This window comes from Pleurodeles waltl, chromosome 6, assembly GCF_031143425.1.
Source record: "Pleurodeles waltl isolate 20211129_DDA chromosome 6, aPleWal1.hap1.20221129, whole genome shotgun sequence".
Lineage (NCBI taxonomy): Eukaryota > Metazoa > Chordata > Amphibia > Caudata > Salamandridae > Pleurodeles > Pleurodeles waltl.
In genome coordinates, this window is record NC_090445.1 from 1,700,215,552 (window position 1) to 1,700,232,987 (window position 17,436).

Genomic DNA, 17,436 nt, shown 5'->3' on the forward strand with positions numbered 1-17,436 from the left:
AAAGTTAGAAAAAGTTTTTTTTCTCTGTTCTTTAAAAGTTCTGAAACTTTTTATTTCTTCTCACTGCCTCTAAACCTTCTTCTATCATGTCTGATGTAGAGTCTGCTCTTAAAATGGTCAATACTACTTATGACAATTTGAATTAAAAGGGCCTAAGGAGTCTCTGCTTAGATAGAGGTTTAGTGATAGGAAAGAACCCCACTAAAGAATTTCTATATAACATGCTTATTGTGAATGAGGAGTCCCAAGCAGGCACTTCAAATGAGAAGTTAATAGATGGCTCCCATTCTGACTCAGGGGATCTCCTTGAGGGAGGCGGGGAGGGTTCTGTTCCAAATCTGCCCATTAGCAGACCACCTAGTAATGCTGGTAGTAATAGAAGCTCCCATCATAGTAGGGGTGTTTTTATTCCTGGAGGCCAGGTTATTAGATTCCAGTCAGTTAGGGACAGATCTCCCTCTGTTGTTTCCAATTTATCTTCGGTGTCCAAGCATTCCCAAACCACCCACCCTGAAGACAACATGTTAGAAAGGGAACTCAAAACGTTGAGAGTGCAAGTGACCAGACTGGAGCTTAAACAGCAACAGCTGGCTCTAGATAGGGAATCCTTAGACCTGGGGAAGGAGAGACAGAGATTGGGGTTTGGACCCCATGGTGGCAGCAGCAGTATTCCTGATAGCAATCCTGTGAGAGAGCATGATTCCAGGAATCTGCACAAGATAGTCCCCCCCCTTACAAGGAGGGGGATGACATCAACAAGGGGTTTGCTGCACTTGAGAGGGCCTGTATGGTACAGGGGGTCCCTCAAAGGCAGTGGGCTGCTATATTGTGGCTATCTTTCAATGGAAAGGGTAGGTATAGGCTCCTTACTGTTAGAGAAAGTGATGCTAACAATTTTGCAGTTTTGAAGGATGCACTCTTGGATGGATTTGGCTTAACCACTGAACAATACAGGATTAAGTTCAGAGACACCAGAAAAGAGTCCTCACAAGACTGGATAGACTTTGTTGACTGTTCAGTGAAGGCCTTGGAGGGGTGGTTACATGGCAGTAAAGTTTCTGACTATGAAAGCCTGTATAATCTTATTCTGAGAGAGCATATTCTGAATAGCAGTGTGTCTGACTTGTTACACCAATATCTAGTGGACTCAGATCGGACCTCTCCCCAAGAATTGGGAAATAAGGCAGGCAAATGGATCAGAACAAGAGTGAACAGAAAAGTTCATACAGGGGGTGACAAGCATGGCGAGAAGAAGGATGGTAAGTCTTCTGACAAGGGTGGGGACAAAAGTAAAATTGAGTCTTCATCAGGCCCACAAAACTCCTCTGGTGGGGGTGGTGGGTCCAAATCCTCTTCAAATCAAGTTAAAAGGCCTTGGTGTTATTTGTGTAAAGTCAAAGGCCATTTGACAACTGATGCCAGTTGTCCAAAGAAAAACACCAAACCTACCACTACCACAACCCCTACTGCAAATTCTAGTGCCCCTAGTAATAGCAGTGGTGGTGGGAGCAAACCTACTAATAGCCAATCCAAGGGAGTAGCTGGGCTCACTTTTGGTAATGTAGTTGGGGTTGGTCTTGTTATGGAGACCACAGAGGCTGTGTTAGTCTCTGAAGGTGCCATTGATTTGGCCACCTTGGTTGCTTGTTCCCTTAATATGGATAAGTACAAGCAACTTCCCCTAAATAAATGGTGTTGAGGTTCAGGCCTACAGGGACACAGGTGCCAGTGTTACCTTGGTAATAGAGAAACTGGTACACCCTGAACACCACCTACTTGGCCACCAGTACCAAGTGACAGACGCTCATAACAACACTCTTAGCCACCCCATGGCTGTTGTGAATCTCAACTGAAGGGGGGTGGGGTTACTGGTCCAAAGAAAGTTGTGGTTGCCTCAGATTTACCTGTAGTCTGTCTACTAGGGAATGATTTAGAGACATCAGCTTGGGCAGAAGTGGAGTTGGAGGCTCATGCAGCAATGCTGGGCATAATTTTGCTTTGACAAGGGCTCAGGCCAAAAAGCAAAAAGGACAGGGTAACTTGGATCCTGGAACAATGGACCAAGTGCTCCCAAAAGCTAGGGGTAGTAAGGGTAAATCCCTGCCCACTATCCCTCCCTCTACAGATGATTCCCCTTCTGAGGAAGAGGAATTTCCTCCCTGTGCAGAACCTTCACCAGATGAGCTGGCAGCAGACACTGCTGAGCTTTTGGGAGGAGGGGGGCCTGCCAGGGAAGAGCAGAGTGTGGCACAGCAATCCTGTCCCACATTAGAGGGTCTCAGACAGCAAGCTGTCAAACAGCAAAATGGGGATGTCAGTGACTCACATAGAGTTTACTAGGAGGACAACCTCTTGTACACAGAGGCAAGGGACCCAAAACCTGGAGCAGCCAGGAGATTGGTCATTCCCCTGCAGTACAGAGTTTTCCTCCTACCTCTGGCACATGACATTCCTTTTGCTGGGCATTTGGGCCAGATCAAAACATGGGAAAAGCTTGTCCCCCTGTTTCACTGGCCTAGGATGTCAGAGGACACTAAAGACTTGTGCAAGTCTTGTGTGACCTGCCAAGCCAGTGGCAAAACTGGTGGCACACCAAAGGCTCCCCTTATTCCATTACCTGTGGTTGGGGTCCCCTTTGAAAGGGTAGGGGTTGACATAGTTGGCCCCCTTGACCCTCCTACTGCTTCAGGCAATAGGTTTATCTTGGTGGTTGTGGACCATGCCACCAGATACCCTGAAGCAATTCCTATAAGGACCACTGCAGCACCTGCAGTGGCGAAAACCCTCCTGGGAATCTTTTCCAGGGTGGGATTCCCAAAAGAGGTTGTATCAGACAAGGGTAGCAACTTTATGTCTGCATACTTAAAAGCTATGTGGAAGGAATGTGGTGTAACATACAAATTCACCACACCTTATCATCCACAGACTAATGGACTGGTAGAGAGGTTTAATAAAACTCTCCAAGGAATGATAATGGGACTCCCTGAAAAACTCAGGAGGAGATGGGATGTCCTGTTACCTTGCCTCCTTTTTGCTTACAGGGAGGTACCCCAGAAAGGAGTGGGCTTCAGCCCCTTTGAACTCCTCTTTGGGCATCCTCTAAGTGGTCCACTAACACTTGTGAAGGAGGGTTGGGAACAACCTTTAAAAGCTCCCAAACAGGACATAGTGGACTATGTACTTGGCCTAAGATCCAGAATGGCCGAGTACATGAAAAAGGCCAGTAAAAACCTTCAGGCCAGCCAAGAGCTCCAGAAGCAATGGCATGACCAGAAGGCTGTTCTGATTCAGTACCAACCAGGACAGAAGGTGTGGGTATTGGAGCCTGTGGCCCCAAGAGCACTCCAGAACAAATGGAGTAGACCCCATCTAATTGTTGAGAAAAAGGGTGAGGTTACCTATCTGGTACACCTGGGCACTGCCAGGAGTCCCCTTAGGGTGATTCATGTCAACCGCCTAAAACCCTACGACAGGGCTGATCTCACCCTGCTCATGGCAACAGATGAAGGACAGGAAGAAGAGAGTGACCCTCTCCCTGATCTCTTCTCCTCCACTGAAGAGGATGCTTTAGTGGAGGGAGTAGTTTTAGCAGATTGTCTGACTGCAGAACAGACAGACAACTGCATAAACCTCCTTGGACAATTTTCCGAACTCTTTTTAACTGTGCCAGGCACCACATCTTGGTGTGAACACACAATTGATACTGGAGACAGCCTGCCTGTCAAAAGTAAAATCTGTAGGCAGCCTGACCATGTCAGGGACTGCATAAAACAAGAGGTGCAGAAAATGCTTGATCTAGGAGTGGTTGAACCTTCTGAAAGCCCATGGGGGAGTCCTGTGGTGCTAGTGCCAAAGCCTCACTCAAAAGATGGAAAAAGGGAGATGAGGTTTTGTGTAGACTACAGAGGTCTCAATCAGGTAACAAAAACTGATGCTCACCCTATACACAGGGCGGATGAGCTCACAGATACACTGGCATCTGCCAAGTATCTAACACCTTTGATTTGACTGCAGGGTATTGGCAGATCAAATTGGCTGAGGATGCTAAACCTAAAACTGCATTTTCAACTTTAGGAGGGCACTACCAATTTACAGTGATGCCCTTTGGTTTGAAAAATGCACCTGCCACTTTTCAGAGGTTGGTGAACACAGTCCTGCAAGGGTTGTAGGTTTTTAGTGCAACATATGTAGATGATATAGCTGTCTTTAGCTCCACCTGGGATGAGCACCTGGTCCACCTTTGGAAAGTTTTGCAGGCCTCACTATCAAGGCCTCAAAGTGCCAGATAGGGCAGGGAAAGGTGGTTTATCTGGGACACCTGGTAGGTGGAGAACAGATTGCACCACTTCAGGGGAAAATCCAGCCAATCATGAATTGGGTTCCACCTACAACACAGATCCAGGTGAGAGCCTTCTTAGGCCTCACTGGGTATTACAGGAGATACATTAAAAACGATGGCTCCATTGAAGCCCCACTTAATGATCTCACCAGTAAAAAAATGCCTAAGAAGGTATTGTGGACAGCCAGCTGTCAGAAAGCTTTTGAGGAGCTCAAACATGCCATGTGCACTGCACCTGTCCTAAATAGCACGTTACTCCAAGAAATTCATTGTTCAAACTTATGCATCTGAATTAGGGGTAGGGGCAGTCTTATCACAACTGAATTCTGAGGGCCAGGATAAACCAGTTGCTTTTATCAGCAGAAGGTTGACCCCTAGAGAAAAGCGTTGGTCTGCCATAGAGAGGGAGGCCTTTGCTGTGGTCTGGGCACTGAAGAAGTTGAGGCCATACCTGTTTGGCACTCACTTCTTTGTTCAGACAGACCACAAACCTCTACTTTGGCTAAAACAAATGAAAGGTGAAAATCCTAAATTGTTGAGGTGGTCCATATCTCTACAGGGAATGGACTATACAGTGGAACATAGACCTGGGAGTACCCACTCCAATGCAGATGGACTTTCCAGATATTTCCACTTAGACAATGAAGACTCATCAGGTCATGGCTAGTCTTATTGTCCTTCATTTGGGGGGGAGGGGGGTTTGTATAGGAAGGTACCATCTTGCCTGGCATGTTACCCCCATATTTCACTGTATATATGTTGTTTTAGTCTATGTGTCACTGGGACCCTGCCAGGCAGGGCCCCAGTGCTCATAAGTATGTGCCCTGTATGTGCTCCCTGTGTGATGCCCAACTGTCTCACCGAGGCTCTGCTAACCAGAACCTCAGTGGTTATGCTCTCTCTGCTTCCCAAATTTGTCACTAACAGGCTAGTGACTACATTTACCAATTTACATTGGAATACTGGTACACCCATATAATTCCCTAGTATATGGTACTGAGGTACCCAGGGTATTGGAGTTCCAGGAGATCCCTGTGGGCTGCAGCATTTCTTTTGCCACCCATAGGGAGCTCTGACAATTCTTACACAGGCCTGCCAGTGCAGCCTGAGTGACATAATGCCCACATTATTTCACAGCCATTTTACACTACACATAAGTAACTTATAAGTCACCTATATGTCTAACCTTCACCTGGTGAAGGTTGGGTGCTAAGTTACTTAGTGTGTGGGCACCCTGGCACTAGCCAAGGTGCCCCCACATCGTTCAGGGCAAATTCCCTGGACTTTGTAAGTGCGGGGGACACCATTTCACACGTGCACTATACATAGGTCACTACCTATGTATAGCGTCACAATGGTAACTCCGAACATGGCCATGTAACATGTCTAAGATCATGGAATTGTCACCCCAATGCCATTCTGGCGTTGGGGAGACAATTCCATGATCCCCTGAGTCTCTAGCACAGACCTGGGTACTGCCAAACTACCTTTCCCGGGGTTTCACTGCAGCTGCTGCCAACCCCTCAGACAGGTTTCTGCCCTCCTGGGGTCCAGCCAGGCTTGGCTCAGGAAGGCAGAACAAAGGACTTCCTCAGAGAGAGGGTGTTAAACCCTCTCCCTTTGGAAAAAGAGGTCAGGGCTAGGGAGGAGTAGCCTCCCCCAGCCTCTGGAAATGCTTTGATGGGCACAGATGGTGCCCACCTCTGCATAAGCCAGTCTACACCGGTTCAGGGATCCCCCAGCCCTGCTCTGGCGCGAAACTGGACCAAGGAAAGGGGAGGGACCACTCCCCTGACCTGCACCTCCCAGGGGAGGTGCCCAGAGCTCCTCCAGTGTGTCCCAGACCTCTGCCATCTTGGAAACAGAGGTGTCTGTGGCACACTGGACTGCTCTGAGTGGTCAGTGCCAGCAGGCGACGTCAGAGGCTCCTTCTGATAGGCTCTTACCTCTTTTGGTAGCCAATCCTCCTTCCTAGGTAGCCAAACCTCCTTTTCTAGCTATTTAGGGTCTCTGCTTTGGGGAATTCTTCAGATAACGAATGCAAGAGCTCACCAGAGTTCCTCTGCATCTCCCTCGTCACCTTCTACCAAAGGATCAACCGCTGACTGCTCAGGACGCCTGCAAAACCGCAACAAAGTAGCAAGACGACTACTAGCAACCTTGTATCGCTTCATCCTGCCGGCTTTCTCGACTGTTTCCATGTGGTGCATGCTCTGGGGGTAGCCTGCCTCCTCTCTGCACCAGGAGCTCTGAAGAAATCTCCTGTGGGTCGACTGAATCTTCCCCCTGCAACCGCAGGCAACAAAAGACTGCATCACCGGTCCTCTGGGTCCCCTCTCAGCACGACGAGCGTGGTTCTTGGAACTCAGCAACTCTGTCCAAGTGACTCCCACAGTCCAGTGACTCTTCAGTCCAAGTTTGGTGGAGGTAAGTCCTTGCCTCCCCACGCTACACAGCATTGCTGGGTACCGCATGATTTGCAGCTGCTCCGGCTCCTGTGCACTCTTCCAGGATTTCCTTCGTGCACAGCCAAGCCTGGGTCCCGACACTCTAACCTGCAGAGCACAACCTTCTGAGTTGTCCTCCGGCGTCGTGGGACTCCGTTTTGTGACTTCGGGTGGACTCCAGTTCACTTTTCTTCTAAGTGCCTGTTCAGGTACTTCTGCGGGTGCTGCCTGCTTCTGTGAGGGCTCCCTACGTTGCTGGGCGCCCCCTCTGTCTCCTCATCCAAGTGGTGACATCCTGGTCCCTCCTGGGCCACAGCAGCATCCAAAAACCCTAGCAGCTAGCAAGGCCTGTTTGCGCCCTTTCTGCGTGGGAACACCTCTGCAAGCTTCTTCACGACGTGGGACATCCATCCTCCAAAGGGGAAGTTCCTAGTCCTCTTCGTTCTTGCAGAACTCCAAGCTTCTTCCAACAGGTGGCAGCTTCCTTGCACCCTCAGCTGGAATTTCCTGGGCTCCTGCCCACTCTCGACATTGCCGCGACTAGTGGACTTGGTCCCCTTGTTTTACAGGTACTCAGGTCCGGAAGTCCACTGTTGTTGCATTGCTGGTGTTTGTTCTTCCTGCAGAATCCCCCTATCATGACTTCTGTGCTCTCTGGGGGTAGTAGGTGCACTTTACATCTACCTTTCAGGGTCTTGGGGTGGGCTATTTTTCCAACCCTCACTGTTTTCTTACAGTCCCAGCAACCCTCTACAAGCTCACATAGGTTTGGGGTCCATTCGTGGTTCGCATTCCACTTGGAGTATATGGTTTGTGTTGCCCCTATACCTATGTGCTCCTATTGCAATCTATTGTAACTTTACACTGCTTGCATTACTTTTCTTGCTATAACCTGCATAATTTTGGTTTGTGTACATATATCTTGTGTATATAAAACTTATCCTCATACTGAGGGTACTCACTGAGATACTTTTGGCATATTGTCATAAAAATAAAGTACCTTTATTTTTAGTACTTCTGTGTATTGTGTTTTCTTATGATATTGTGCATATGACACCAGTGGTATAGTAGGAGCTTTACATGTCTCCTAGTTCAGCCTAAGCTGCTTTGCCATAGCTACCTTCTATCAGCCTAAGCTGCTAGAAACACCTCTTCTACACTAATAAGGGATAACTGGACCTGGCACAAGGTTTAAGTACCTCTGGTACCCACTACAAGCCGGGCCAGCCTCCTACACATATTTAGCAGCAATAAGTTTACAGGAGTTTTGGAATTTGATGTTTTTCTGTTCCTGAATGACACTGTTGCGGCTTATGTTGACGGCTGCTACAACTCTTCCCCAGTAGACAAGCACTGCCGAGTTTGGAACCATTACCTTCTTCTAGTACTGCTGGCTCATATGCCGTTTGGTCATATAAGTTCCAGTAAGTAAAGCTTACTTTATGGAAAAAAGCTTTTATTTGTTGGAATTACGTCAACCTCTTGCACCCTTAGAAACTATAGCATGGATAAGATAGGAGCTACCAGATCCCGGGCTCCCCCGGCACCGGAGGATTCCCTCAGGGCTCATCCTGTCATGCAACATTTCCAACTTTTATACGGAACCCTTCAGAGCCATCCTTGCAGCTAGCAACATAAGTAAGCTGAGGATACCCAACTCTAGAAATCACCTTAACCAACAACATACAGAGACTCAAAGTATGCCTTGAACACATCCAAACCTGGATGTCAACAAACTACTTGATGCTAAGGCCCAAGAAGACCGAATTCTTCTTCTTTGCTATCCAAGTTAAACCTAACAGGCCTTGCACCACAACTGACAGAACTGCCCAAATCCCCGATTCATCCTGGACTCAAATTTCTCACTTGAAGAAGACATTGCCTAGAAGACGAAAACAGCCTGGGACCAGCTCGGTCTCCTGAAAAAAGGTGAAAACTTTTCTCCCAAGAGAAGACTTCGGATTGACAGCTCAAGTCTAAATCCTCTTCCATCTTGAAAGAGGCAACGTGCTGCTCAACTGCATTCCAGAGACCACTCTTAGTCCTTTGAAAAGCATATTTCACGTAGCAGCATGGTTCATCAAGGGGTTGAAAAAAAAGTCTGACCGCACATTTACGCGATACAAGATCTACTATTGTTCCCCCTTCAATGCATGGATCATCTTCAAACACAGTTGCATCAATTACACGACTGCCTAAACCATGACCCCTATATATCTAGGTAGCAAACTAATATTATCAGGACGGCAAGGGCAGACAAGAAGCTCAAACATCGACACAGAGTAAAAACAAGCATTATCAGCCTCCCACCCCTGGATCTTGCACAACATCCCCATAGACATCAGAACAGCACCAACACTCCTACATACCAGGAAGAGATTAAAGACCAACCCCTTCCAGGATTACTATTTCAGAGACATTGACTTCTCACCCAATCCATTAGCACACCCTCTTCCCTCCCACCCACGTATCCCCACTGGGGCTTGCTCTATGTATCGTGTGCTGTTGCTACCCAGCAAGGTGCGTAAATTAGAAATACCAAAACATACATATAACTGTATATACGTTTCAAAACGTACAACCAGGTCATCGGGTGGACCATCCAGATGTACCTGCTGACATTTTTCTCCTTTGTACAAGGAATTCGTCACAATCTTGACGTTTAGAAGGCTCCGTTTCTATACATGGGAGAACTGCTCTTTAAACACGCTTCGAGATTTCAGTGGGCTTTTCAGGGGACAATCTCTCTTCCCTGGAAGGGAAACCCCGTAGTGCTATTCAGCTAACAGTATTCCAATCCTTTAGGGTTTTCACTCCCATAGCAAAAGCAAAATGGGCAATGTCTTCTAATGACATACCCTCTATACAAGTTTTGAAAATCTGATGCATTGACATCTTCGCATATTCCTGCAACAATGTGTTGACTTGAGGTCTCGCCTGAACAATCAGACTGGCAGTTATTACTAAGCTTCTCACTGGCCTATCTCGGTCAGGTTTTTCTGCTGCTTCCTCGCAAGATTATGAGAAATTCTTCTTAAGCTTGCCACAATTAGGGAGAAAAGGGTAAAGCCTATGCAATTATAAAGTTACACGCTAAGCCGAGTAGGGTGGTCCTTATCCGTATTTCACTTTTCTTCTCTACAACACACCTGTTTCTCGTCTGGCCTCCTTTCTTTGATCCACATCATATATACAGATTTGATTACTTGTATTAATGAATAGTTAAGACAGGAGCTCTGGGAACTTGTGGCTGTGTGGTGGAAATGTGCAGGTACAAGCACAGCAGGTTTCAGATCTCTTGACAGCAAACCTGTGATGTTCTAGGATGATCAGGAGCGCTTGCATGCCTGCCAGACACTCCATCAGTATCAAGTAACATGGGCAGAGGCTCTTCAGACTTTCAGAATAACAGCCACCAGTGAATGGCTTGCACCACAGTAATTTCCTTCCACCCACGCCATTTAGTTTTAAAGCAGCATTAAAAAACACAGCACTTTAAAACAACCTCTGCATAGCTCGGATTGGTGATGGCTCTGTATGCTTGTTGATCGGATGTCCTTTTAAGTTTGATCAGCTTACAGATTTTATTTTGCCTCTAGAGCAGCGGTTCCCAACCTGTGGTCCGGGGACCCATGCGGTTCGCAACGCCTCTTCAGGGGGTCCGTGACGGTTTAGAAAATACGATATTAAGATTAGGTCCCCAGCTTTCAGTAATGACTCATTTGGGGGGGAGGGGGGATCCCCAGATTCTAATGATTCAGTGCAGGTCCCCGGGTTCCAGTACTGATAAAGTGGAGGACCACAGAAGTCAAAAGGTTGGTAACCACTGCTCTAGAGCACTGTATCTTTCCTTGGGCACTTCTGGTACTGTGACAATACAAAGATCAACCATTTCCTGACCCATCACACACAGATCACAGGAAACGGACATGAAAACGTAGTATGTTCCTCCTGCAGACCCTATGCCTGCCCCCTATTGTTGTGCCACCTTATATACGTATCTTTTTATTTCAAATTTGCATTTTAGTACATCTGCTTTCACACAATGATGCTGAAGAGGAGGTTTGTAACCAAAAACACTTTCTTTTATTATAGAATTTAGTTAAACGTCTCTGTCAGTGGACCTGTACAACGTCTATTTCCCATTTACAGTTTGCCTGAAACTCTTGGGCTTCCGGTGGTGACTCTTGAACTTCTTCTTCAAAGACCCCGCCTGCTTCTGTAAAGAGAGGACACATGTCATCAGGTGGCGCGCGGACTGCAGAGTCGAGCAATAACATAGGTGATGCAAAACATGGAGACTCGTTCACACATCAGCATCAATGTGGGCTTGCAAGCACTGGCAAGGACTGCTGCCCGGGTACCGGTGCTCACAGCAAGGCCCTCGCTAGAACTCCTGGGACGATAAGCGTTATGTTGCAAGAGAGCAAAGCAGGGCTGTCTCAGACATTCAGCTGACTACTCTGTGGATTCATATAAATGTTAAGATGAAAGTTCCAATACAATGCAGCCATGCTGATTTGTGACTTTAAGGCCACGTGGCCAGAATCAAAAGAGGCTAAAAGCCCTAAAAGACACTACGAAAATGTATGTTTCTCCTTTGCTGATGTCACCCACTTTAACCTCATGCAACCACAACAATCCATTCTCTACTTCAACACCTCTGCTCACCCCAACACCCTCCTGCATCAATTCTCCTCTTCATTTTAAACCACATTTCACCACAATCTGGGGCATGTCTTGCAGTCTGCAGGGTATCCAAGGTCTCTGCTTATTTTATACTATGGAGTTCCAGCATCTCATTGTACTGTGGTGCTTTGCAAAGAACCCCCACCACAAAGAACTGCTATCTAACCTCCCCCAGCAACTAGCATACCTACCAGTAGGGGGGTCCGCAAATCCTCAGTAAGTCATATGCCATCCGACAAGACGGTTCGAAGTACCAGCATATGGGCATTCTGTACAAGGATTGCTAGGACAGGAGGAGAGCAGGAAGCGGAGGCACACCTGCCCAGAAGGTAAGCCCACCTCCCGCAGAGCTCCTCCCTGGAGAACACTGCCGGCACAGTTCATACTGTCATCACTAGGAGGGTGACAGGGTGCCCAGAAGGTAAGCCCACCTCCCGCAGAGCTCCTCCCTGGAGAACACTGCCGGCACAGTTCATATTGTCATCACTAGGAGGGTGACGGGCTTACCTTCTGGGCACCCTACCTCCCGCACAGCTCCTTCCTGGAGAACACTGCCGGCACAGTTCACACGGTCATCACTAGGAGGGTGACGGGCTTACCTTCTGGGCACCCTACCTCCCGCAGAGCTCCTCCCTGGAGAACACTGCCGGCACAGTTCATATGGTCATCACTAGGAGGGCGACAGGGTGCCCAGAAGGTAAGCCCACCTCCAGCAGAGCTCCTTCCTGGAGAACACTGCCGGCACAGTTCATACTGTCATCACTAGGAGGGTGACAGGGTGCCCAGAAGGTAAGTCCACCTCCCACAGAGCTCCTTCCTGGAGAACACTGCTGGCACAGTTCATACTGTCATCACTAGGAGGGTGACGGGCTTACCTTCTGGGCACCCTACCTCCCGCAGAGCTCCTTCCTGGAGAACACTGCCGGCACAGTTCATACTGTCATCACTAGGAGGGTGACGGGCTTACCTTCTGGGCACCCTACCTCCCGCACAGCTCCTTCCTGGAGAACACTGCCGGCACAGTTCATACGGTCATCACTAGGAGGGTGACAGGGTGCCCAGAAGGTAAGCCCACCTCCGCAGAGCTCCTTCCTGGAGAACACTGCTGGCACAGTTCATACTGTCATCACTAGGAGGGTGACAGGCTTACCTTCTGGGCACCCTACCTCCCGCAGAGCTCCTCCCTGGAGAACACTGCCGGCACAGTTCATACTGTCATCACTAGAAGGGCGACAGGGTGCCCAGAAGGTAAGCCCACCTCCGCAGAGCTCCTTCCTGGAGAACACTGCCAGCACAGTTCATACTGTCATCACTAGAAGGGCGACAGGGTGCCCAGAAGGTAAGCCCACCTCCTGCAGAGCTCCTTCCTGGAGAACACTGCCGGCACAGTTCATACTGTCATCACTAGGAGGGTGACAGGGTGCCCAGAAGGTAAGCCCACCTCCCACAGAGCTCCTTCCTGGAGAACACTGCCGGCACAGTTCATACGGTCATCACTAGAAGGGCGACAGGGTGCCCAGAAGGTAAGCCCACCTCCTGCAGAGCTCCTTCCTGGAGAACACTGCCGGCACAGTTCATACGGTCATCACTAGGAGGGTGACGGGCTTACCTTCTAGGCACCCTACCTCCCGCACAGCTCCTTCCTGGAGAACACTGCCGGCACAGTTCATACTGTCATCACTAGAAGGGCGACAGGGTGCCCAGAAGGTAAGCCCACCTCCTGCAGAGCTCCTTCCTGGAGAACACTGCTGGCACAGTTCATACTGTCATCACTAGGAGGGTGACGGGCTTACCTTCTGGGCACCCTACCTCCCGCAGAGCTCCTTCCTGGAGAACACTGCCGGCACAGTTCACACGGTCATCACTAGGAGGGTGACGGGCTTACCTTCTGGGCACCCTACCTCCCGCAGAGCTCCTTCCTGGAGAACACTGCCGGCACAGTTCATATGGTCATCACTAGGAGGGCGACTGGGTGCCCAGAAGGTAAGCCCACCTCCTGCAGAGCTCCTTCCTGGAGAACACTGCCGGCACAGTTCATACGGTCATCAGTAGGAGGGTGACAGGGTGCCCAGAAGGTAAGCCCACCTCCTGCAGAGCTCCTTCCTGGAGAACACTGCCGGCACAGTTCATACGGTCATCACTAGGAGGGTGACGGGCTTACCTTCTAGGCACCCTACCTCCCGCACAGCTCCTTCCTGGAGAACACTGCTGGCACAGTTCATACGGTCATCACTAGGAGGGTGTGTGGTGCCCAGAAGGTAAGCCCACCTCCTGCAGAGCTCCTTCCTGGAGAACACTGCCGGCACAGTTCATACTGTCATCACTAGGAGGGTGTGTGGTGCCTTCACCACACACCTCCTGGTGACAACAGTGACATTTAAGGCTTGGAAGAGGTGTTGGGCAGGTTCCCGACTTCTGCCACTCTTACAGCCTGTTAGCTAGTGGACTGCTTCATGGGTGTGCCACCTGCAACCCATGTCTCACTCAAATATTTTCTGTCACCTAGCATCACTTTCCCGCGCTCAAAAGAAAGAGGACACGGAGAGTGAGGGAGAGAGAGATATGTATGTATGTATGTATGTATGTATGTATGTATGTATGTATATATATATATATATATATATATATATATACATACATACATACATACACACACACACACACACACACATCCATCTACCTTACTTTAGTGGGCATAGATGTGTGGGGTTATGCAGTGGATTGGGGAAGGGTAGGGGCAAGAGAGAAACACTGGCGGAGAGAGACGCCTTTCTACCTAATACACTTGAGACCACAGGAAATCCGAAGTTATTTAGTTACTGAACTAATAAGCATGCACACTTTGGATGAAATCATTTCTAGGGGCAACAAAGATGAGCAAAAGGAAAGAGAAATTTAGAGTCAGCTTAAAAAAGAGGAGTGTCACACCGGTGTATACCAACTAATACAGAACTGTTTCAGGAACCTTCTCAATTGACTATTCAAGCATTTTGCCTCCAGCTGTTCGGCATTCTTCAGGTTTCTTGAGGGGTAATGAATTAAAGCTTAGCAAGTACAAACAAAAAAGGATTCTCACAGCAGACATTAAACATCCGAGATTTACATGCAGTAACAAAACGACCCAAGTGTTGTGTAGAGAGCAGGAGATCTGTACGGCTATAGGAGAGACTGCATCCCAGCTTACAAAGCATCTCCCTGTAGCAATGCCACAAACTCTTAATGAGAAACTGCCTTTCTTTTTTAACTCGGAAGGGGGCATTGCTCTGTTTAACAGTTGTAATGTATGTTTAGTGTTAACAAAATGAATGAGATTGCTGGATACCTAGGAGAGAGAGCTCTCAATTCTCCAAACAAGTGCATTACATTTTGCCACATAAAGGAATCCCAAGCTTAGGACGGACTCCATCACTTGCCCACAGCTAGTAACACGTTAGTTTGACAGGTAGCTTTAAAGCAGAACTAACTGTGCCAGTGGAATCTTTAAAGCACATTAGTTTCACGTCCACCTGACATTAGGAACTTTACTTGAGCTTTTATAGCAGTATAACGATTTATTTAAAGAGAAAATCAGTCAGAAGGCAAATTGACTGAAAAGGGCGCTATAACGGAGAGAAGTTGGAATCGGATCTACACCAAAGACATGTTCTGTTGAGCAGGCTGAGTAGCCAACAGTGCAAAACTATATCTTAGACCTCCACACTGTGCGGTGCTCATCTACTTTCACTTGGCAGCTCTACAATTTAACAAAGTAAAGTCCAACACCATATCACAATGTAAGATCCACAGTCCAACTCAGCCACTGCTATTCAGTGCTGCAGCTGCTCACCTGACGCCTCTTTGGGGCAGGAGGCCTTTCCACGTCCATCCCTGCATCCTGTCCACTGCTGGTGTCACCGTCTCCTTCCTCCGCGTCCACGGTTGCCCCCCTCTCACTCTGCTGTGGGGGGGCTTTGCCTTTCACCGAGGCACTCTTTCCCCTCTCGCTGAACAGCTCGGCTGGGAACATAACCAGGGCATGGAAGAAAGTCAGTGTGCAGTCATTGCCAGAGTGCAAATATTGTGTAAAGGATAACCAACTGCTTTATTTCAAGTTGCCCAAAACAAATCACTGGGATGCGACTTAAGCAAGAGTGCAAACAATTACTGAAGGAACTAAATTACTGTGGACTCCAAACATGAGTATTAGTGTGACCGGGTGACTAGCACTAGTTTAATCTGAATTGAAACAATCTTGGTAATCAATTGCCAATGCAATGAAGATCATAAACAAAGCTAGCCATTATAAAGTATGTATTACAGAGTTCTGGATTCATCTAACAGGAAAGGAGGGTTCAGTGCCATAGCATTCCCTTATTGAAGGGTAAGGACAGAGTGCAAGTCTGTATATATGTGGAAAACAAAAGCCTAAGGTCAAAATGTCCAGTCATGTTTCTAGAATAGAGATACCCAAAACAGTTTCTTAGACTGTGCAAGATAAGCTAGTCTGTTGAAATACTGAAGTTTCAATCTTTTTGGTAATTTGTAATATCATCATCATCAGGAGAAAATGGTTTATAAAAGCACTTGAAAAATAGCAACAACAAAAAAAAGTGTTTAATAGGCAGACTGTAACTTTGTTGATGGAGTTACTGTAATAAAAAGTGAAATAATATTATATTATATGTCCAAAAGTGAGGAAACCACAAGTTGCCAAGTGAAAAACACCTGAGCAAAATGAAGAACTAGTCACGCATGAACTGATTTGGACCCATAATTGGTACTATAATGGAAAAAGATGTTACCAGGTGTGACACTGATGTTAAAAGGGGGAAGAGACAGTGTACCACGAAAGTGCACTTCCCAGAATTTTACGGAGGGAGCTCACCAAAAAAAAAAAAAAAAAAAAAATCCAGCAAGAGGACCCACTGTGAGGAGTTCAGTGGTCTGTACCCAGCAGTGAGACTGTTACAGCCAGCCATGAAAGAACAAGACTTATGTGAGAGCAGTGTCTGCATTTAGAGATGATGGCCGCGAGGCGGTTCTCTGCTTCGGCATCAGGTTTTCAAAATCAACAACGGCATTCAAAATAAAAAACACAAATTACGTAAACTTTCCATCAAGAAACGGCCACTTACATGAAATTGGCAATGCAAAATAGTAGTCGCTTTGAAAAACAAAAAAAAAGACAATTGGGCATGGTAGATCATCCCTATCCTGATAAATGCACACAAGTGCTGCGTTCAGAGAATAGAGAATGGGAGTCAGAAGAATCTTATCACACGTGACTTCAACAGTGAGAATAGGCCTTCTTGCACCATCTGTTTACTCATATTGTAAAATCCAGGCTAGACACGTTGACTTTAAAAAGAATTCTTTTGTACATATTTACAGACCTGCACCGAGTCAATAATCTTCACTGTGTGAACACTTCATCATAAATTTTCAAGCAACCTTTCGTATTAGCCAGATTTAAATGGTATTGTATTGACAACTGGCTTACCAAGAATGTTCAAATTTAGATATAATGAGTGTTTACTTAAATGTTTCAATATATGCTTAATCCAGGTTATGAAATACCTTGGCCACAAAAAGGTTAATATTACCAAACCACAGTATGATTAATTTTAGGATCTTGTTGCTTTATAAATGGAAGACTGCGATACTACTCTGAAAAGAGAATAACATTTCTTGAGCTCACCTGGATAGAGGTCACTTAAGCTGTCGTCAGAATCCTCCTCTTCCTCACTGGAGCCAGGTTCCCAGACTTCCCCCTTTTTGCTCTGCTCTTTTTTACCAGTGAACGGCTCTTCCTCGCGTGGTGGACGCTTTTTCTTCTGGAGCAGACAGAGCGGGACATACTCCACTCCTTCAGCCTGACATTCCTCATCTAGATTAGGAAGGAGAAGCTTTGTCACAAGATCACTGGCTGCTTTGGTATGGTTGACTATTGCCCTAGGTTTGTAATTCTACCACAGGACGGAC

General features: G+C 47.3%; 1 protein-coding gene across 1 annotated transcript in view; it reads right to left on the bottom strand.

The window, feature by feature from the left end:
- Positions 1–10,849: 10,849 nt before the first annotated feature.
- Positions 10,850–17,436, bottom strand: part of SURF2 (surfeit 2) — a 32,113-nt gene continuing 25,526 nt past the window's right edge. Inside the window, exons 4-6 of the mRNA XM_069241802.1 lie at positions 17,153–17,341; positions 15,302–15,471; positions 10,850–11,005 (exon numbers count right to left, since the gene is read on the bottom strand). Coding sequence (XP_069097903.1) covers positions 10,922–11,005; positions 15,302–15,471; positions 17,153–17,341 — 443 coding nt within the window. The 3' untranslated portion in view covers positions 10,850–10,921. The remainder of the gene's footprint in view (positions 11,006–15,301; positions 15,472–17,152; positions 17,342–17,436) is intronic.